This window comes from Mustela lutreola, chromosome X (genome assembly GCF_030435805.1).
Source record: "Mustela lutreola isolate mMusLut2 chromosome X, mMusLut2.pri, whole genome shotgun sequence".
Classification (NCBI taxonomy): Eukaryota; Metazoa; Chordata; class Mammalia; order Carnivora; family Mustelidae; genus Mustela; species Mustela lutreola.
Window position 1 is genome coordinate 60,902,565 of NC_081308.1, and position 23,522 is coordinate 60,926,086.

Sequence of the window (23,522 nt, forward strand, 5' to 3'; positions counted from 1 at the left end):
TACTTCTGACACAAGTATTTCTATCCCCCTTTTCACACATTGACAAGAATGCTAGAAAAGGGCAATATGTTCGTTGGGAACTAAAGATGAATTTGGTATCTGTTTTTTTAGTTTTTAAGAAAACAATCGATAAAGAACAAATATTCAGACCACAAACTTTATTTCTAGCTTCAAAACTGGAGGCAAATAAATAATTTCAAAAAGGACAACATTAAATAACTATTTACCAATTATTCCAGCCTCTTGTAGTACTGTGCTACATGTGTAGCACACATGATCTGAGAATACTCAAAGTACCTATCTAGGTTACCAAGTATAATTGTGATTAATGTGCTGAAACTATATAAGTTTTTAAATACATGCACGTGTGCACATATACACACACCTGACTTTGGGAATAAAAATGCCTTGATATATATTGAAAAGTAAAGTTCCCCACTATACTTGAGTATAAAAAAAGTGATTAACCTACAGAATTGCTTTACAGATAAATGCATAGAGTTCAAGTTTTACAGCTCCTAAAGTGGAGTGTGATATGGTTTTGTTTTACTTGCTAGGGGTATTATTTCACTGTTACTCAAAGAACTCATATAATTTGAAGTTGCTTCTTTTTGATACATATTTATTATCTATTTGTCTAGATATATGTGAGGTTTTTTTTTTTTTTAATTTTTTATTTTTTATAAACATATATTTTTTATATACATATATTTTTATCCCCAGGTCTGTGAATCACCAGGTTTACACACTTCACAGCACTCACCAAATCACATACCCTCCCCAATGTCCATAATCCCACCCCCTTCTCCCCAACCCCCTCCCCCCGGCATCCCTCAGTTTGTTTTGTGAGATTAAGAGTCACTTATGGTTTGTCTCCCTCCCAATCCCATCTTGTTTCATTTATTCTTCTACCCACTTAAGCCTCCCTGTTGCATCACCACTTCCTCATATCAGGGAGATCATATGATAGTTGTCTTTCTCTGCTTGACTTATTTCGCTAAGCATGATACGCTCTAGTTCCATCCATGTTGTTGCAAATGGCAAGATTTCATTTCTTTTGATGGCTGCATAGTATTCCATTGTGTATATATACCACATCTTCTTGATCCATTCATCTGTTGATGGACATCTAGGTTCTTTCCATAGTTTGGCTATTGTGGACATTGCTGCTATAAACATTCGGGTGCATGTGTCCCTTTGGATCACTACATTTGTATCTTTAGGGTAAATACCCAATAGTGCAATTGCTGGGTCATAGGGCAGTTCTATTTTCAACATTTTGAGGAACCTCCATGCTGTTTTCCAGAGTGGCTGCACCAGCTTGCATTCCCACCAACAGTGTAGGAGGGTTCCCCTTTCTCCGCATCCTCGCCAGCATCTGTCATTTCCTGACTTGTTGATTTTAGCCATTCTGACTGGTGTGAGGTGATATCTCATTGTGGTTTTGATTTGTATTTCCCTGATGCCGAGTGATATGGAGCACTTTTTCATGTGTCTGTTGGCCATCTGGATGTCTTCTTTGCAGAAATGTCTGTTCATGTCTTCTGCCCATTTCTTGATTGGATTATTTGTTCTTTGGGTGTTGAGTTTGCTAAGTTCTTTATAGATTCTGGACACTAGTCCTTTATCTGATATGTCGTTTGCAAATATCTTTTCCCATTCTGTCAGTTGTCTTTTGATTTTGTTAACTGTTTCCTTTGCTGTGCAAAAGCTTTTGATCTTGATGAAATCCCAGTAGTTCATTTTTTCCCTTGCTTCCCTTGCCTTTTGCGTTGTTCCTAGGAAGATGTTGCTGCGGCAGAGGTCGAAGAGGTTGCTGCCCGTGTTCTCCTCAAGGATTTTGATGGACTCCTTTCGTACATTGAGGTCCTTCATCCATTTTGAGTCTATTTTTGTGTGTGGTGTAAGGAAATGGTCCAATTTCATTTTTCTGCATGTGGCTGTCCAATTTTCCCAGCACCATTTATTGAAAAGGCTGTCTTTTTTCCATTGGACATTCTTTCCTGCTTTGTCGAAGATTAGTTGACCATAGAGTTGAGGGTCTATTTCTGGGCTCTCTATTCTGTTCCATTGATCTATGTGTCTGTTTTTGTGCCAGTACCATGCTGTCTTGATGATGACAGCTTTGTAATAGAGCTTGAAGTCCGGAATTGTGATGCCACCAACGTTGGCTTTCTTTTTCAATATCCCTTTGGCTATTCGAGGTCTTTTCTGGTTCCATATAAATTTTAGAATTATTTGTTCCATTTCTTTGAAAAAGATGGATGGTACTTTGATAGGAATTGCATTAAATGTGTAGATTGCTTTAGGTAGCATAGACATTTTCACAATATTTATTCTTCCAATCCAGGAGCATGGAACATTTTTCCATTTCTTTGTGTCTTCCTCAATTTCTTTCATGAGTACTTTATAGTTTTCTGAGTATAGATTCTGTGTCTCTTTGGTTAGGTTTATTCCTAGGTTCCAAAAAATAGAAATGGAAGGAAAACTTCCAAACTCATTTTATGAGGCCAGCATCACCTTGATCCCAAAACCAGACAAGGATCCCACCAAAAAAGAGAGCTATAGACCGATATCCTTGATGAACACAGATGCGAAAATACTCAACAAAATACTAGCCAATCGGATTCAACAGTACATTAAAAAGATTATTCACCACGACCAAGTGGGATTTATTCCAGGGCTGCAAGGTTGGTTCAACATCCGCAAATCAGTCAATGTGATACAACACATCAATAAAAGTAAGAACAAGAACCATATGATACTCTCAATAGATGCTGAAAAAGCATTTGACAAAGTACAACATCCCTTCCTGATCAAAACTCTTCAAAGTGTAGGGATAGAGGGCACATACCTCAATATCATCAAAGCCATCTATGAAAAACCCACCGCAAATATCATTCTCAATGGAGAAAAACTGAAAGCTTTTCCGCTAAGGTCAGGAACACGGCAGGGATGTCCATTATCACCACTGCTATTCAACATCGTACTAGAGGTCCTAGCCTCAGCAATCAGACAACAAAAGGAAATTAAAGGCATCCAAATCGGCAAAGAAGAAGTCAAATTATCACTCTTCGCAGATGATATGATACTCTATGTGGAAAACCCAAAAGACTCCACTCCAAAACTGCTAGAACTTATACAGGAATTCAGTAAAGTGTCAGGATATAAAATCAATGCACAGAAATCAGTTGCATTTCTCTACACCAACAGCAAGACAGAAGAAAGAGATATTAAGGAGTCAATCCCATTTACAATTGCATCCAAAACCATAAGATACCTAGGAGGTTTTTTTTTTTTAAAGATTTATTTATTTATTTGACAGACAGAGATCACAATTAGACAGAGAGGCAAGCAGAGAGAGAGAGAGAGAGAGAGAGAGAGAGAGAGGAGGAAGCAGGCTCCCCACTGAGCAGAGAGCCCGATGCGGGGCTCGATCCCAGGACCCTGGGTTCATGACCTGAGCTGAAGGCAGAGGCTTTAATCCACTGAGCCACCCAGGGCCCCGATATATGTGAGTTTAATACTAAACTTAATTCTTCAGATGCTGAACACTTAAGTATGAGGGATTTTTTTTAAAAGTCTATTCTCATCTCTACTCTATTTAACTGTCTACATATGATTACATTAGGTGCTCCATTTGGTTTCTGAAAATTAAATGTATTTTCTGTTAATAGTGTAAAGATAAAAGGAGAAATTTTAAAACCTAAATAAGTAACATCTTACCAATGGTTTGTTACTTTACTCACTATATTCGTTTCTCCTCTGTTTAGTTCAGTAAATAATGATTTTCTGTGGATGACTTCCTAGCTAGAATCAACTTCATAAAGGACACATGTCAATACTGCTCTATCTCACCCCTCTGTTTCAGTCATTGTGAAATACTCTCTAGAGCACAAGATTTTAGAGTTCCAGTGAAGGAACAGTTACTGAGTACCTGCAATGTGCTAGGTACACTGGTATTGTCACGAGCATGATTATAATTATTAAAATTATAATATAAATATATGTAATTATTATAAGAGGCATTATCATTAATAAGATGACAATGACTTGATAAGAGGTGGAGAAGCAGAACACTTAGATGCAGTACCAAGCTGTTTCTGAGGTAATCAGATTAGCTTCTCTGTGACTTGAGTGGTTTATGATGGATTAAGCATGAGTGAAGATGCTTCCCATCAGTTTGTAGGATATGTTAACATAAAGCATAATGCAACAATCTTGGGTGGGGGAGAAATGTGACTAACCCAATGGTGGACTGAATGAAAAATAATTATTTATTGTGGATGTGTTTCCCCCTCCCACTGACTTAGCAGTCTGTGTTGCATTTTATTTGCCAAAAAGACAGATTTTCAGGTGGGGAAAAAATGGAAGTCTTTAGTAAACAACAGAAAAAAGCCCACAGTCATGTGTTGTAGGAAACACTATAAAGAAAGTAGTCTAAAGGTTGTTGAAGTTAAAAAAACAATACTAGAAGTGTACTTTTGATGGGCATAGAGCACAAGACTTAAGGAAAAAAGAGAGGAAAACATGCTGTGCTAGTAAGAGGAATGTTCTTTCTCCCAGAATAAATCATGATGAGTCTATACAAAGCCAAAGCAGTCAGCCCCTAATGGTGTGAGAATAGATCAGGGAAGGGTGAAAAGAAGCAAGACAACTTTGAGGATCCCATGAGAATCCCCGGAAGATAGAATATAAAAGAAGCTTAGAAGGGAGATCACTCCACACAAAGATAAATTGTAAGTTAGCAGAAAGTCAGTCTATCCTACAGAATGTAAACTCCACAAAGGTAGGAAATGCTAGTGGTATGTTCACTCTAACCTATACCCTTGAGCAAAATGCCTGACCCTTAGTAGATTCATTTGCTAAATGAATAAGGATCATCAAATCTAGAATTGGAATTAGGGAAAGAATCAGGGATTACTACTTTTATGCAGAAATATGTAAAACAGGCACTGTTTTATATTGTATGTATAAATATTTATATCCAGAAATTCTTGGGCTACTTTTCAGATATTCACGTAAGTAATATTTGGAGCTGGATGTTGAATAGATGCAATATGCCAACCCTGCCACTTTCTATGATACATGAATCAAATCATATTGCCATGTACGATTTGAAGGAATCATTTCAGTCCTATTGAAGCCTGTAAGAGAATCAGTAGGATGCCGAGCATGGCACATGTTTCAGCTTATTATATATTAGGTAGAAGAACGAAATTAACTAAACAGTTAATGAGTCCAATAATTTTTCAGAAACTAAATATTCTGGGCCATGCTCTAAGCCCTTTCCCAAACAAAAAAGTGTCCTATAGCTTATAAAATGTGCTGTAAAAGGCCAGGAATAGGACAATGTGAATTTTTAAGTCAAGAATATAAAGTGATAAAAGCAAGCAATGCTGAGGCAATAATAATGTACTCTATAATACAAAAACTCTACATTCTGCTATTACTACATGTTGTTGCATCCTCATGTACTAACAGGGTTATGTTGTCAGGCCTACAGGGTTATGAAAATTAAGCTATGCATCACAGAAGAGACCAAATATATGTGCTTTATTCAAACTGCAGCTCTCCACACTCAGTTTGTTTTCTGATGCTTTATGAAAACTGAGATTATCAGTTCACTACCATTCACAAAAGGAAGAACAACAGGTTTGCAGAAAGATAAAAACAATTAAGTTTAGTTCTGGACATGTCAAATATATGTATCTGTGAAACATGTATATACAGACAGAGACTATGACAAAGACAATTCCAATTCTGATTCCTTCAGCCTTTGGAGATTAACATCTCTGCCATGCCATGATGATTTAACAGACTATGCTATACAGATATGATCACTCTATGTTTAGTAAGCACAGGTTCAGTGAGAAACTGGAGACACTGAGTTTAGAACTCAGGAAATGATGTCTAGACTAGAGATTTTTGGGTGCTGTTAGCATAGAAGTGCTAGTAAAACCCTGCAGAGGGACTTTATGCCAGGCCATGTTGGAATAACTGGCACTAGACTTGCTCTCCTGTTGTGACAATAAGAACACTGGACAAAATGTAAGTAAGAAAGAGCTATTTGTAGTTATTGAACAATGGACAGCATAGGACTATGACTCTGAAAAAAGGGGAAACAAATAAAATAAGTCCTACCATTGTCACACCTTGCTACCTAAAAGCACTTTCTGAATAGTAGCATCAGGAATAAGAACTCAAAGCTCAGCATGGAAGTCTTGCTCAGGTGGAAGAGAAAAAGCCTGGAGTTCAGAGAGGCTATGGAAGCTAGAATTTGCAGGGCATTATGCCAGAAAAGAGGGAGCTGTACAGAGAAAGAACAACAACAACAACAAAAATTCCGTGGATCTCCTTGAGTCTGTCCATTGAATACTAAGCTATGAGTGGCCAAGATAAAACTCTATGAGGCTAGGGGCACCTAGGTGGCTCAGTCAGTTGAGCATCCAACTCTTCATTTTGACTCAGGTCATGATCTCAGGGTCATGGGATCAAGCCCTGCATTGGGCTTTGCACTCAGTATGGAGTCTGCTTGAGATTCATTCCCTCTCCCTCTGCCTCCCTCTCTGTTGCTCCCCTGGCTTGTGAATTCTCTCTCTCTCTCTCTCTCTCTCCCCCTCAAATAAATAAAAAATCTTTTAAAAAAAAGTCTACAAGGTTAGCCAATGGACAGATCAAGGAATTTTAAGCTGAACAATTCCAAGAAGTGATGCAGAGCTGGCAGATGTTTAAGTTCCAAACAATAAGAATGAAGAGACAAAAGAAGACAGACTTCAGTAGTAGGGCTAACCTAGCCAGTAAAAGATACCTTATTTTGGTCCTTACAAGCTTAAAAAGAAGCATCAAATGGATAGCTGATATACAAATAACTACCTAAAAAACAAATTTCAATACTCTTTAATAGAAGTCAACAAAATAGACATGTAATACCCATGATTTTCAGAATCCTATAAAAATTGCTAGACATACTCTTAAGAGGGCAGTATATACCAATGTAGACCTACTTCAAGAAGCAAGAAAAATCTCAAACATACAAACTAACCTTACACCTAAAGGAGCTAGAAAAAGGCATAAATGAAGCCTAAAGCCAGTAGAAGAAGGAAAAAAAAATTAGTGCAGAAGAAATGATGCAGAAACAAAACAAACAAATAGAACAGAACAATGAAACCAGTAGCTGGTTCTTTGAAAAAAATTAATGAAGTTGATAAACTCCTAGCCAGGCTTATTAAAAAGAAGAGAAGAATGACCGAAATAAATAAAATCACAAATGAGAAAGAATAAATAACAACCAAAACCACAGAAAGATAATTATAAGAGAATATTATGAAAAAAAATGCCAACAAATTGGACAACCTTGAAGAAGTAGATAAATTTCCAGAAACATATAAATTACCAGAACTGAAACAGAAAGAAATAGAAAACTTGAACAGACTGAAAACCACTAAAAAATTGAATCAGCAATAAAAAAATCTCCCAACAAACAGAAGTCCAGAGCCAGATAGCTTCACAAGGAAATTCCAGCAAACATTTAAAGAAGAGTTAATACCTATTCTTCTCAAACTATTCCAAAAACTAGAAGAGGAAGAAGACTTCCAAATTCATCCTTGAGGCCAGCATTTTCCTGATACCAAAAGCAGATAAAGATTTCACTTAAAAAGAGAACTACAGGTAAATATCCTTGATGAACATGGATGTAAAAATTCTCAACAAGATACTAGCAAATTGAATCCTTAACAGTACATTAAAAGAATCATTTGGCATGATCAAGTGGAATTTATTCCTGGGGAGCAAGTGCTTCAAAATTTGCAGATTAATCAATGTGACAAACCAGATTAATAAGAGAAAGGAAAGAACCATATGATCCTTTCAGTAGATGAAGAAAATGCATTTGACAAAGTACAATATCCACTCATGATAACAATCCTAAAAAAGGTAGGATTAGAGGAAATACCTAAGCAATGTAAAGGCCATATATGAAAAACCCACAGCTAATATAATTCTCAGTAAGGAAAACCCGAGAGCTTTTCTTCTATAGTGAGAAACAACAGGGGATGCCCACTCTCACCACTGACACTTAACATAGTACTGGAAATTTTAGCCACAGCAATCAGACAAGAAAAAGAAAAATTTAAAAAACATCCAAATTGGCAAGGAAGAAGTCAAATGTTCACTACCTGCCAATGATATGATGCTATATTTAGAAACCCTGAAAGACTAGACCAAAAATTTGCTAAAAACAATAAATGAATTCAGTAAAGTTGTAGGATACAAAACCAATGTAAAGAAATCTGCTGTGTTTCTATATACCAATAGGGAAGCAGGAGGAAGAGAATTCAAGGACTCGATCCCATTTACAATTCTACCAAAAAGCATAACATACATAGGAAGAAGCCTAACTGAAAAGATAAATGATATGTACTCTGAAAACTATAAAACACTGATGAAAGACATTGAAAATGACACAAAGAAATGGAAAAAGATCCCATGCTCATGGATTGGAAGAGGAAATATTATGAAAATGACTATAGTATCCAAAGCAGCCCCTATCAAATTACCAACATCATTTTTCACACAGCTAGAACAAACAATCTTAAAATTTGTATGGGACCACAAATGACCCGAAATAGCCAAAGCAATCTTGAAAAGCAAAGCTGAATTCATCACAATTCTGGACTTCAAATTATATTACAAAGCTGTAGTGATCAAGACAGCATGGTACTGGCACAGAAAAGGACACATAGATCAATGGAACAGAATGGAAAACTTGGAAATGTACCCACAATTGTATGGTTAGTTAATCTTCAATAAAGCAGGAAAGAATATAAATGGAAAAAAGACTGTCTTCAAAAAATGATATTGGGAAAACTGGTAATCTACATGCAAAATATTAAAAGCAAAAATAAACTACTGGGACTTCATCAAAATAAAAAGCTTCTGCACAGCAAAGGAAACGATCAATAAAACTAACAGACAGCCTACGGAATGGGAGAAGATATTTGCAAATGACACATTGATAAAGGGTTAGTATCCAAAATTTATAAAGAACTTATAAAACTGAACATTTAAAAAAAAATGGGAACACATGGCTAGACATTTTTTTCCCAGGAAGACAAATAGATGGCCAAAAGACACATGAAAAAATGCTCAATATCACTAGTCATCAGGGAAATACAAATCAGAACTATTATGAGATACCACTTCACACTAGTTGGAATGGCTAAAATTACAACACAAGAAACAACAGGTGTTGATGAGGATGTGGAAATGGGGAACCCTCTTACAGTGTTGGTGGGAAGGCAAAGTGGTGCAACCACTCTGGAAAACTATACGGAGGTTCCTCAAAAAAGTTGAAAACAGAACTACCCTATAATCTAGGAATTGTGCTACTGGGTATTCACTCAAAGAATATAAAAATACTAATTCAAAGGATAAATGCACCCCAGTGTTTATAGCAGCACTTGAATATAAGTCAAAATATGGAAAGAACCCAAATGTCCATCAACTGACGCATGGATAAAGAAGATGTGGTATATACACAATGGAATATTACATAGCCATCAAAAGGAATGAACTCTTCCCATTTGTAATGGCGTGATTTGAGCTAGAGAGTACTACACTAAGCCAAATAAGTCAGTCAGAGAAAGACAAACACCATACGACTTCACTCATTTGTGGAATTTAAGAAGCCAAACAAGTGAGCATGGGGGGAAAAAGAGAGAGGTAAACCAAGAACAGACTCTTAACTGTAGAGAACAAAGTGATAGCTATCAGAGGAAAGTTGGGTAGGGATAGGTTAAATAGGTGATGGGGATTAAGCACTGCATTTGATGAGCAACTGATGTTGTATGGAAGTATTGAATCACTATATTATATATGTGAAACTACTATCACACTGTATGTTAATGAACTGAAATTTAAATAATTTAAATAAAAACTTTAAAAATTACTTGACATGTAAAAAGTGAAAAAATGTCATGCATAACCAGGTTAATATTTCTTCATTGGGAATACATGTAGAGGAAGAAATAAAGGGTGGTAAAGAGGGAATGCTGGAAAATACCCAGCCAAGATTTAAAAGATGAGAAGAAAAAGGACCTGAGAAGAGTCACTTGAAAGTTTTAACACAAGATTTTAGAAAAATCACAAGATGTTGAATCACAGAAGTCACATAGGGAGAAAGTTTCAAAAAGGAGGGAGTAGTCAACAAGGAGATCAAGCCAGATAGATTGTGAAAACCGTCCACTGTGAATATCTTCAAAACTTTAAGCAAGACAAACTGTGAGAACTATCTGCTGTGAATATCTGCTGTGATATCTTCTATGCCTGGCAAAAGTAGTTCCAGTGGAGAGGTTGGGGTAGAAGCCAGACTGCAAAGGTTCTCAGGTGTCAATATGATGTGGTGAAGAAGAAATGCTAGTTGTATCAATGCAAGATTGTCTCTGAGCCAGGGTAGGCAAATATGTGTATATTTTTCCTTTGAAAATATTTCTTAAACATTCTATAACCTTTTTTAGCAATGTCTCCTTTCTCTTTTAGTCACATTTATTTTTAATACACAATTTCCAATAAGAATTATGAAATTAAAATTGTTACCAAAAAAGGCATTCAGCAGCTTCTGAACCTGAATGTTGCTGCCCACAGTACGATACAATCCCTCTGTCTTGATCCCTAGGGAAAGAAATTGAGATCAGTTTTGTTTCACAGCTAGAGCTTTCATTTCCCTCAGGGTAAAGAAAGTAGGTACTTACATCCTAGTCAGTTCAAACAGAAAAGTGTCTCCCTACCCTCTCCATGCTCTCCAGCCTTTCCCTACAATAGGGGAACAGTTTTGAAACCTCTCTCCAAATTATTCTCTCTACACTTTCATTTGGATTATACCAAAATTTCATTAATATGAACAGAAGAGAATATACTCTATAGTAAAAAGAAAAATATGCTTAGGTGGGTAGCAGCGGGTGGCTGGGAAAAGTGCCACCATCTTGGAAGGGAGCTAGGTTTTAATTGAAAAAGGAGGAAATACCAATCTCCGAGTTGCCTGTGAGCAGTGATATAAAGGAAGAAAGGGATGGACTATGGCATATGTTAAACAGAGAGGCTTGGCTCATATACTACCTGCCTACATTCTAACAATTCTCAGAGAGAGACTAGAGAGTTAGAGTTTTTTAAGGATTTTATTTATTTATTTGGAAGAGAGAGAGATCACAAGTAGGCAGAGAGGCAGCCTGAGAGAGAGGGGGAAGCAGATTCTCTGCTGATCAGAGAGCCTGATTTGGGGCTCAATCCCAGGACCCTGAGATCATGACCTGAGCCGAAGCCAGAGGCTTAACCCACTGAGCCACCCAGGCGCCCCTAAACTGATATGTACTGTGGTAGAAATTGAACTCTTATTTATTTATGATGGAATGGTAAGAACACTACTTGAGGAGTGTTCAGTAGTACTTTAGAATATCTTATAAGATGTTGGAAGCTCTTTCTCTTTATTTATTTTTTTGAAATACAAGAGGCTGTACATATTTAATATATACAACTTGGTGAGTTTGGAGATAAGTGAAACCATCACCACAATCTACCCATCACATACCCATCACCTCTAAAGCTTTCCTGTAGCCCTCCTTATTCATTATTTTTTTGTGATAAGAGCTCTTAACATAAGATCTACCGTCTTAGCACATTTTAAAGTCTACAATACAGTATTGTTAATTACAGCTTTATGCTGTACACCATATCTCTAGGACATAATTATCTTGTATAACTTAGAACTTTGTACCATTTGATTAATTAAGCTCTTTCTCTTTAAATGCAGGAAACCACAAATTATCCCAATATACTTGGATACCACTGGCTTGAAATTTGCTAGAATTTTAGAAATTTATGTCTAGTGTTCCAGGTTTATAAATAGTCTTTATCGCTAAAATGAGTCCTGACCAACAAACAACATCATTGCTAATTTTAAGAAATTTCCCTAGAATAAATTCAGAGTGACCAAATTCAAACACCACCAATACTCTGGTTCATTTCTTACCTTTGGTCTCAATGACATTGATGCACTTCCTAACAAACTTGAACCCCACTTCATTCAGTTCCACTATTTGAAACAAAGGAAAACAGAGTTAGATCCTGCTATAATAAGCTTTACCTACCAACCATTTATTGATCATGCTAGGAGACTGCAGTGAGAGATTAAGGGGTATGGTTTTTCATCACTAATACCCTTAAATAGAAATATTTTCCCCTTAAAAGAGTTTTTTACTCTTCTACCACAAAACACTGTTACTGATCTCTTTGCATTATGTTTATTTTAGGCATGAGCAACATCAGACATGAAATGTCAGGGTAGAAATGCGCATAATTTCTATCGTGTGTTTAGAATAAGAAAGATACAATGTTCTTCTCTATATTACTATTACTACCTATACCATAAACTAAGATAAAGTGACTTCCTTATTTCACTAAGTATACATACTAAAAAATAGGTATGAATTTTATTCCACACAGAGTCATCAACACATTTGCGTCAGTATTACAGAACATTAACTGATTAGGACAGCAAACAGTTTGTAATGTCAATAGACCATAAATTTGACTCACTTTCTTCCTGTTTTGTTATGGGGCTGTGGTAGATCTACAAAAGAAGAGAAAGAAAAAGCCAAGGCTATTGTCAATCACTATAGATAAGTGTGGCAAATAATACTAATCTATTTTCTCAGGTAGTCCATCAAAACCATTGGTGTCCCTGAAGCTTTAATAAGATGAAAAACTGGGCTAAGCAGAATCTTTGCATAGGTCCCCAGAAAACACTTGGATTAACAATCTTTGAAGCAGATTCCAAGTAGCTCACTGCAGCTGAAGTTGTAGCCTACCCATCTTAGAAATTTACTTATGTAAAGCCTGGAGAATTTTTCTGATGGAGCAAGAGAGCATGCGAGAAAAGAAACAGTTTTCTAATAGATACATGGCTAATGGGCATTGGCAGTAAAATGTAAATACTTCCAGTAACAGCCTCCTACCCCAAAGGCTAAGTAATGGGTGTTTCTCTGTAGAAAAGCAAGTGTCCAGCTGAAAGACACCCCTGCACTGATCAAGATTTGTCTGAGTCATATTGAAGAACACACTGAGAGCTACATGAGACACCAAAGGGGAGATCCTCAACAAAGTCTAGTCCTGGTTCCACCTCTATCTCATTAGGATATCTCGGGCATGTCCTTTTTGTCTCTATACTTTAAGACTCGTATCTCTAAAATGATGAGGATTGGAACAGATGCCCCTTCAAGTTCTGATCTTCTTTGACACTTTAAACAAAGGCATGTATACCACATCTAAGATTAGTGAATTGGGGTGTTTAGTAAATCAGCAAGAATAATAATGTGAAACTGCAGGAAGGAAGCCTTCTCTATGGGATTTGTTAGTCGGCTTTAACAATCTCTCCTTTTATTTATTTTTTTAAAGATTTTATTTATTTATTTGACAGAGATCACAATTAGGCAGAGAGGCAGGCAGAGAGAGAGAAGAAGGGAAGCAGGCTCCCTGCTGAGCAGAGAGCACAATGTGGTGCTCAATCCCTGGACCCTGAGATCATGACCTGAGCCGAAGCCAAAGGCTTAACCCACTGAGCTACCCAGGTGTCCCAGCAATCTGTCCTTTTAAAAGAAAATCATCTGCATATGTGTGTATGCCCATGGACAATTCAATGAGGGAGATTTCTGTGCTGACCAGCCCTAGCTGCCACTTTCATTAACAAGCTATTTGCGGAAACACTATCAAAGTCAAGTTGTTAGGGATCAATATTTAGTGAATCCATATTCTAATGTCATTCTCCACAAAAACCCATCTGTATCCTTCAACCTCTAAAACCTAAAGAGAGAACAAATTTAAAAGAGGGAATCAAGAATAAAATGCCCTGCTGAGCCTCCTACCATCTTCCTAAAGAAACATCAGAGGCATGCAATAGTTAAGCTCCAGGTTTCTGGGAAGGAGGGAGAGACAGGTCATGGACTACTTTCTGTATGCCAGTCCTCACAGTACCACTTCCCTCCTGCTACCTTCTTGGTTGCTATAAATGCAGTCTGAGATCTGACCACTCCTCTTTAGTCTCCAGGGCACTGAGGAGACACAGAAAGAAAAGTCTGTGGTGTGTTTCCCCTCTTAACAAATTTTTGCCTTGAATAAAACAAGAATATTAGACTATATTCAAATATTATTGAATTGCAGTAGCCTTGCACTCATTCTTTAGTCCAGTTAGAAGCACCTAAAACTAATACAGCACATTACAGTTGACAGATATCCCATTCATTTGATTTTTCAAAGCAATTCTGTGAGTTAAGTGGAACAGAGATTATTAAACCCATTTTACTGAAGAGAAGAAAACTGAATCTCAGCTACAATGACTTGCTTGAAGTCACACAACTGCTGAACAGCACAACTAGGATCCAAATTCAGGCTTTTGGAATTCCAACACTAGGAAGGTAATATTAGTTCATATGCCACTAGAAGAAACCCACATGGAAGATACTGAAGAGAAAAAGTGCTTTTCACTCGTTTCTGACTCCTCATATTGGTTATTCTATGATAGTCACTAAAACATTTAAGGTATTGCTTGTACTCCTGTGTAACAATGTTCTAAACAGACTGGTACATCTTGAAACATAGGATGACAGTACCATCTTTCCCACCAGCTGTACCCTTCAAGAGAATAAGCTGATTTGGGAATGTAAGATGGGGGCAGCAAAATAATTTTGAATAAAATCTTAACAAATGCTTATTCAGTTATGACAATTATTTTCCATCTTTCTATATAAATACATATTAGTTTTATAAACTGAAAAAGCTTAATTTTCTTTTTTTTTTAATTTCTTTTCAGCGTAACAGAATTCATTGTTTTTGCACAACACCCAGTGCTCCATGCAATCTGTGCCCTCTCTAATACCCACCACCTGGTTCCTCCAACCTCCCACCCCCCGCCGCTTCAAACCCCTCAGATTGTTTTTCAGAGTCTCTCGTGGTTCACCTCCCCTTCCAATTTACCCCAACTCCCTTCTCTTCTCTAACTCCCCTTGCCCTCCATGCTATTTGTTATGCTCCACAAATAAGTGAAACCATATGATAATTGACTCTCTGCTTGACTCATTTCACTCAGCATAATCTCCGCCAGTCACGTCCATGTTGCTACAAAAGTTGAGTCTTCATCCTTTCTGATGGAGGCATAATACTCCATAGTGTATATGGACCACATTTTCCTTATCCATTCGTCCGTTGAAGGGCATCTTGGTTCATTCCACAATTTGACAACCGTGGCTATTGCTGCTATAAACATCGGGGTCCAGATGGCCCTTCTTTTCACTACATCTGTATCTTCAAGGCAAATACCCAGTAGTGCAATTGCAGGGTCACAGGGAAATTCTATTTTTAATTTCTTAAGGAATCTCCACACTGTTTTCCAAAGTGGCTGCACCAACTTGCATTCCCACCAACAGTGTAAGAGGGTTCCCCTTTCTCCACATCCCCTCCAACACATGTTGTTCCCTGTCTTGCTAATTTTGGCCATTCTAACTGGTGTAAGGTGATATCTCAATGTGGTTTTAATTTGAATCTCCCTGAGGGCTAGTGATGATGAATATTTTTTTCATGTGTCTGATAGCCATTTGTAGGTCTTCATTGGAGAAGTGTCTGTTCATATCTTCTGCCCATTTTTTGATATGATTATCTGTTTTTTGAGAAGTTCTTTACAGATCCTGGATATCAACCTTTTGTCTGTACTATCATTTGCAAATTCCTTCTCCCATTCCGTGGGTTGCCTCTTCGTTTTGTTGACTGTTTCCTTTGCTGTGCAGAGGCTTTTGATCTTGATGAAGTCATAAAAGTTCATTTTCGCTTTTGTTTCCTTTGCCTTTGGAGACATATCTTGAAAGAAGTTGCTGTGGCTGATATCGATGAAGTTACTGCCTATGTTCTCCTCTAGGATTCTGATGGATTCCTGTCTCATCTTGAGGTCTTTTATCCATTTCAAGTTTATCTTTGTGAATGGTGTAAGAGAATGGTCGAGTTTCATTCTTCTACATATACCTGTCCAATTTTCCCAGCACCATTTATTGAAGAGACTGTCTTTTTTCCACTGTTTATTTTTTCCTGCTTTGTCGAAGATTATTTGACCATAGAGTTGCGGGTCCATATCTGGGCTCTCTACTCTGTTCCACTGGTCTATGTGTCTGTTTTTATGCCAGTACCATGCTGTCTTGGTGATCACAGCTTTGTAGTAAAGCTTGAAATCAGGTAACGTGATGCCCCCAGTTTTATTTTTGTTTTTCAACATTTCCTTAGCGATTCAGGGTCTCTTCTGATTCCATACAAATTTTTAGATTATTTTCTCCAGCTCTTTGAAAAATACCTGTGGAATTTTGATCGGAATGGCATTAAAAGTATAGATTGCTCTAGGCAGTATAGACATTTTAACAATATTCATTCTTCAGATCCAAGAGCATGGAATGGTCTTCCATCTTTTTGTGTCTTCTTCAATTTCTTTCATGAGTGTTCTGTTGTTCTTCGAGTACAGATCCTTTAGCTCTTTGGTGAGGTTTATTCCCCAGGTATCTTATGATTCTTGGTGCTATAGTAAATGGAATCGATTCTCTAATTTCCCTTTCTGTATTTTCATTGTTAGTGTATAAGAAAGCCACTGATTTCTGTACATTGACTTTGTATCCTGCCACGTTACTGAATTGCTATATGAGTTCTACTAGTTTGGGGGTGGGGTCTTTTGGGTTATTCACTTAATTTTCTTTCTTAAGAAGAAGATTTGTGGGTCAGATACCTGAGTGGCTCAGTGGGTCAGATACCTGAGTGGCTCAGTGGGTCAGATACCTTCAGCACAGGTCATGGTCCCAGCATGCTGGGATCGAGTCCCACATTAGGCTCCTTGCTCAGTGAGGAACTTGCTTCTTCCTCTACCTCTGCCTGCCACTCCCCTGCTTGTGTTCTTTCTCTCTCTCTGGCAAATAAATAAATTAAATCTTAAAAAAAAAAAGATTTTGTGGGCACAGCTGCATAATGTAACACTGAAGCAAGAAGCTCAGAAACCTGAATTTTACGCCCCACTGTTATGCCTTTTCTGAGAAATCCCAGATAAGTCCTTCACTCTCTCTGGAACTCAAAATAGCTTACTTTTTAAACAAGAAATGTCAAGTCAACAATTCCTTCTAGCTCTAAAATTTTGAATCTGACAATCTGACTATTTAATTTTCCTAGACCCAGTGAACCACTAAGGGCCCTCACACACTGTACTATGGTGCTGAGGTTTCTCTAGTATCCTGAGGCAACTTACAGGTTCTTTTCCATCCATGGCTTCCATCCATAGCCTTCTGTTAGCTTCTGAAAGGGCCTGCAAAGTGATGGTTCCTGGCCTAATGGGGGAAAAATGACAAGTTAAAAGTAGAAAACTCACTTGAGAAATTGGAGTGTTGTGATCTAGGGTCCCTCTCAGCCCTGGGAGGTATCACACTGAGCAGGCACATACAGAATTCCAATTTTTCAAAATCTCTTTTACTCAAAAAACCAATGGAACATTTAGAGAACAGTAACTTTGGGAACCCTAGGAGAGATGGTATCTTGGCAGCATCATGCCAGGGTCAGGCAAGGAGATAGGAAGGTAGATGCCAAGACACTTCACCATAATACACAATTAAATTAGCTCCATTGTACTTGAGACAAACTGTGTCTCTCTACTTTTCTCTTTGGGAAGGCAGCAGTTTCGTCTGGGCTCTAGGAGTAAGCATATTCAGCATGGGCACATCCATCCACCAAAACCAAAACAGAACAAAAACGGCTTTCCTACTTCCCCCATCTATGGTGTCTAAAGAGTATTTCCAGTTGGAAAGAATTCAACAACATGCACGCTGGCTCAGCACAGGGAGGAGGCCTTCTGGCTGACTAAAGCAATCTATGACTAATAATAACGGTTACTGAATGCTCACTAGATTGGTACTTTCTAAGTTTCTAAGTACTTTATAGGTATTAATTCATGTAATCTACCCAGGAACCTATAAAGCAGATACTATGTAGGAATCCTTATTTTACAGAAGGGGAAACTGAGGCATTGAGGTGTTCCTTAAGTTCATGCAGTAGGTAAGTATAGAACCAGGATATAAAATGTAGGAATTCTGGTCCAACAGCCATCTTCTTTCTTTTTTTTTTTTCTTATTTTTTTATTTTTTCTAAACATATATTTTTATCCCCAGGGGTACAGGTCTGTGAATCGCCAGGTTTACACACTTCACAGCACTCACTGAAGCACATACCCTCCCCAGTGTCCATAACCCCACCCCCCTTCTCCCAACCCCCCTCCCCCCAGCAACCCTCAGTTTGTTTTGTGAGATTAAGAGTCACTTATGGTTTGTCTCCCTCCCAATCCCATCTTGTTTCATTGATTCTTCTCCTACCCACCTAAGCCCCCATGTTCCATCACCACTTCCTCATATCAGGGAGATCATATGATAGTTGTCTTTCTCTGCTTGACTTATTTCGCTAAGCCATCTTCTTTCTTAACCACTATGCTACAACACTTTTTCTGTATCGAAAATGGTCTCAACCCCCTTTTTTTTTTTTCCTATTTAATTGTAAGCTATGTATAACCAAAGATACCCCAAGGTGGTATAATCTGTATGGTCTTTTTAAACCTTCATGACCAAGCTCAAAATTTCAGATTGATCGTATTATGCAGATGTAAAGTCTCCTTGCATTCTCTGTATATCTGCATCATTATGAGAAACTCGTCCCTCTTATTCCTTCTGTTAAGAAAAGACCTCTCTGACTCATGGAATGGTGCAAACAATGACAAGAGTTCAGAGAGCCTGGAATAGTAACTGGGCCTCTATGGGCCTCAGTTTCTTTATTATAAGGGTGCACAGAAATCAGTTGCATTTCTCTACACCAACAGCAAGACAGAAGAAAGAGATATTAAGGAGTCAATCCCATTTACAATTGCATCCAAAACCATAAGATACCTAGGAATAAACCTAACCAAAGAGACACAGAATCTATACTCAGAAAACTATAAAGTACTCATGAAAGAAATTGAGGAAGACACAAAGAAATGGAAAAATGTTCCATGCTCCTGGATTGGAAGAATAAATATTGTGAAAATGTCTATGCTACCTAAAGCAATCTACACATTTAATGCAATTCCTATCAAAGTACCATCCATCTTTTTCAAAGAAATGGAACAAATAATTCTAAAATTTATATGGAACCAGAAAAGACCTCGAATAGCCAAAGGGATATTGAAAAAGAAAGCCAACGTTGGTGGCATCACAATTCCGGAATTCAAGCTCTATTACAAAGCTGTCATCATCAAGACAGCATGGTACTGGCACAAAAACAGACACATAGATCAATGGAACAGAATAGAGAGCCCAGAAATAGACCCTCAAATCTATGGTCAACTAATCTTCGACAAAGCAGGAAAGAATGTCCAATGGAAAAAAGACAGCCTTTTCAATAAATGGTGCTGGGAAAATTGGACAGCCACATGCAGAAAAATGAAATTGGACCATTTCCTTACACCACACACAAAAATAGACTCAAAATGGATGAAGGACCTCAATGTGCGAAAGGAATCCATCAAAATCCTTGAGGAGAACACGGGCAGCAACCTCTTCGACCTCTGCCGCAGCAACATCTTCCTAGGAACAACGCAAAAGGCAAGGGAAGCAAGGGAAAAAATGAACTACTGGGATTTCATCAAGATCAAAAGCTTTTGCACAGCAAAGGAAACAGTTAACAAAATCAAAAGACAACTGACAGAATGGGAGAAGATATTTGCAAACGACATATCAGATAAAGGACTAGTGTCCAGAATCTATAAAGAACTTAGCAAACTCAACACCCAAAGAACAAATAATCCAATCAAGAAATGGGCAGAAGACATGAACAGACATTTCTGCAAAGAAGACATCCAGATGGCCAACAGACACATGAAAAAGTGCTCCATATCACTCGGCATCAGGGAAATACAAATCAAAACCACAATGAGATATCACCTCACACCAGTCAGAATGGCTAAAATCAACAAGTCAGGAAATGACAGATGCTGGCGAGGATGCGGAGAAAGGGGAACCCTCCTACACTGTTGGTGGAAATGCAAGCTGGTGCAGCCACTCTGGAAAACAGCATGGAGGTTCCTCAAAATGTTGAAAATAGAACTGCCCTATGACCCAGCAATTGCACTATTGGGTATTTACCCTAAAGATACAAATGTAGTGATCCAAAGGGACACATGCACCCGAATGTTTATAGCAGCAATGTCCACAATAGCCAAACTATGGAAAGAACCTAGATGTCCATCAACAGATGAATGGATCAAGAAGATGTGGTATATATACACAATGGAATACTATGCAGCCATCAAAAGAAATGAAATCTTGCCATTTGCAACAACATGGATGGAACTAGAGCGTATCATGCTTAGCGAAATAAGTCAAGCAGAGAAAGACAACTATCATATGATCTCCCTGATATGAGGAAGTGGTGATGCAACATGGAGGCTTAAGTGGGTAGAAGAATAAATGAAACAAGATGGGATTGGGAGGGAGACAAACCATAAGTGACTCTTAATCTCACAAAACAAACTGAGGGTTGCCGGGGGGAGGGGGTTGGGGAGAAGGGGGTGGGATTATGGACATTGGGGAGGGTATGTGATTTGGTGAGTGCTGTGAAGTGTGTAAACCTGGTGATTCACAGACCTGTACCCCTGGGGATAAAAATATATGTTTATAAAAAATAAAAAATTTAAAAAAAAAATAAATAAAAATAAAAAAAAATAAAAAATAAAAAAAAAAAAATAAGGGTGTGGAACCAGATGAGCTGGGAGGTCCCATCCAGTTTTGAAACCATAGGATTCCTATTTGACTTTCCATCTTTTACTCCATTCAAGTGCATCTTAAAAAAGAAAAACTCCAAATGATCTTTAAGCCAAAATCAACTGAAAACCAGGACTTGGCTTTGGGCACTGGATTCTTTCAAGTTTACTTTTCTCTAACCAATAACCAACCTTTTGGATATATCGCATGGGGCTAGAAAGTCTAGAAATCCTTGTAAAGACATCTACACACCTGAATCCTAAAGCCAGAGGAAGAACAAGGAAATGGGCAACAGACATAAAAGCAGACAGTACAGACCAGATATGATACTAAACCCATTCTGGGGGCGCCTGGGTGGCTCAGTCAGTGGGTTAAAGCCTCTGCCTTCGGCTCAGGTCATGATCCCAGGGTTCTGGGATCGAGCCCCGCATTGGGCTCTCTGCTCAGCAGGGAGCCTGCTTCCTTCTCTCTCTCTCTGCCTGCCTCTCCGCCTACTTGTGATCTCTGTCTGTCAAATAAATAAATAAAATCTTTAAAAAAAAAACATTCTGGAACTCAGCTTCCCTATCTGGGAAATGAAAAATCCAATGTGTATGTCTCCTCTTAACCTTACAGAGCGCTTAAAAGAATGAATAAGTGATTATCCAAGAAGCACTGAGGAATCTTAGGTGCCACAGAAAGTCAAAGTAACAGAATAATATTTATAAGAACAGGATGACAAAGTAGAAAGAACACTGACTTCTAGTCCAGGATCTTCCATTGACTATCTTAATGACCTTAGACAAATCCCCTGTACTTCCTGAGGTCCCAGTCACTCATCCAGAACAAAAAGGCTTATATAGCATATATGCAGTACAATGCAATGGTTAAGAGTATGGGTTTGAAGACTAGAATTCCTGGGTTTGAATCCTGGCTCTACCATTTGCTATCCATGTTACCTAAATTGCTTCATTTCTCTCTCCTTGTCTTCTTTTGTGAAAATGGGATAAAACCACATGCCTCATGGAATTTTAGTGAGGATTAAAGGAAATTATGCATTTCAAGGACTGAGAATAGTGCCTGGTATGGAGGCTATTGTTAGCAGTTGTTATGTTGTTGTTGTTATCATTGCACTTCAAGCTCTATGAGCTATAAACCTGTGATTTCAATATTGGCAGAAAAGCTAATTATTTTTTTAAAGATTTTATTTATTTTATTTGACACAGAGAGAGAGAGCAAAAACAAGCAGGGAGAGTGGCAGGCAGAGGGAGAAAGAGAAGCAGGCTTCCTGCTAAGTGAGGAGCCCGATATGAGGCTCGATCCCAGGACCCCGGGATCATGACCCAAGATGAAGGCAGAGACTTAACCAACTGAGCCACCCAGGCACCATGGCAGCAAAGCCAATTAAAAAAAAATGCCCTCTATTGCTGAAATAGTAAAAGGGACTCAGGAAGTCCTTTGTTCTTTGTGCTGCAGTGACATGAGTATAGGTACCTAATGCCTATTGGGAATGCTGACTTTGTTTCTTATATCAGATTTACTAGCCAGGAAAGCAGATGCCACACCCCTCAGAAAACTCCATGTCCACAGAGGTACCTCAGCACCCATTCATTAATATTTTGACCCTTCATTTCACAGCATGTTTATTCTCCTTATAAGACAGTGGAACAAAATTAAACAACAACAACAACAACATGGACCTTGAAGAACTATAAATGGGTGTTTGAGCTCAGCCTTGCCACTGTGTGACTTTGGGCAACTTACTTAACATATTCAAGTCTCATTCTCCTCACCGGTAAAATAGGGGAGGGGGATTAAATGAGTGAATGTTGTTTATGTGCCCAATATGTGGTAATTAAAATCATAGACACAGCAAAACTTTAATTCTTGGGTTCTAGTCTCAGAATTCCCCAGTGTTATGGGGTGGGAAAATGCATTTAAAAATAAATACATGGAGCACTGGGTGTGGTGCATGACAATGAATCTTGGAACACTGAAAAAATATTAAAAAAATAAATAAACACACGCCAAATTTAGTACCTATCATGAGCCATGCATACCACTAGGTAGAAGATACATGAAGATAAACTGGCGAACCAAGAGAGACTGCAGACTCTGAGAAACAAAACTGAGGGCTTTAGAGGGGAGGGAGGTGGGGGAATGGGTGAGCCCAGTGATGGGTGTTAAGGAGGGCATGTAGTGCATGGAGCACTGGGTGTTATATGCAAACAATGAATCATAGAACACTACATAAAAAACTAATGATGTACTGTATGAGGACTAACATAACATCATCATCATTATCATCATAAAGATAAACTGTTCCCAGCACATAATCTCAGGGCCAAATTGTCTGTAACTGCTTTGAGTCTATGGGGATATTATTTGCATACAGCTTGCAAATTTAAGCTGAAGGGGAATCAGAATGAAACTGGACACAGAAAATTTTAATTTCTTTTAAGCATCTTGATGATACATAGCAAAAGACAACAAAGGTTCATGAAAAAAAAGCCAAACTCAACAGTCATTTTCTGCAGTATATAGAAGTATAGTTCAACAGCCTGAAGCTGTTGGAAAAATAAGTGACAGCTGCATGGTTTCCAGTAACAATGTTTACTATCACAACCATCTTTGGTCAGGACAATCCATTTTTAACAAAGAAATCATATGGATTGACAAATAGAAATTTCAAAT

General features: G+C 38.0%; 1 protein-coding gene across 9 annotated transcripts in view; it reads right to left on the reverse strand.

Annotated features, from left to right (window-relative positions):
- OPHN1 (oligophrenin 1) overlaps positions 1–23,522 on the reverse strand; it is a 593,829-nt gene that overhangs the window by 250,564 nt on the left and 319,743 nt on the right. For all 9 annotated transcript variants that reach the window (XR_009350083.1, XM_059158456.1, XM_059158455.1 and 6 more), the window contains exons 12-15: positions 17,318–17,396; positions 12,592–12,625; positions 12,026–12,088; positions 10,597–10,671 (exon numbers count right to left, since the gene is read on the reverse strand). Coding sequence is in view for 8 of the 9 variants with exons in the window: in XM_059158456.1 (XP_059014439.1) it covers positions 10,597–10,671; positions 12,026–12,088; positions 12,592–12,625; positions 17,318–17,396 (251 nt within the window). In the remaining variant the exon portion in view is untranslated. The remainder of the gene's footprint in view (positions 1–10,596; positions 10,672–12,025; positions 12,089–12,591; positions 12,626–17,317; positions 17,397–23,522) is intronic.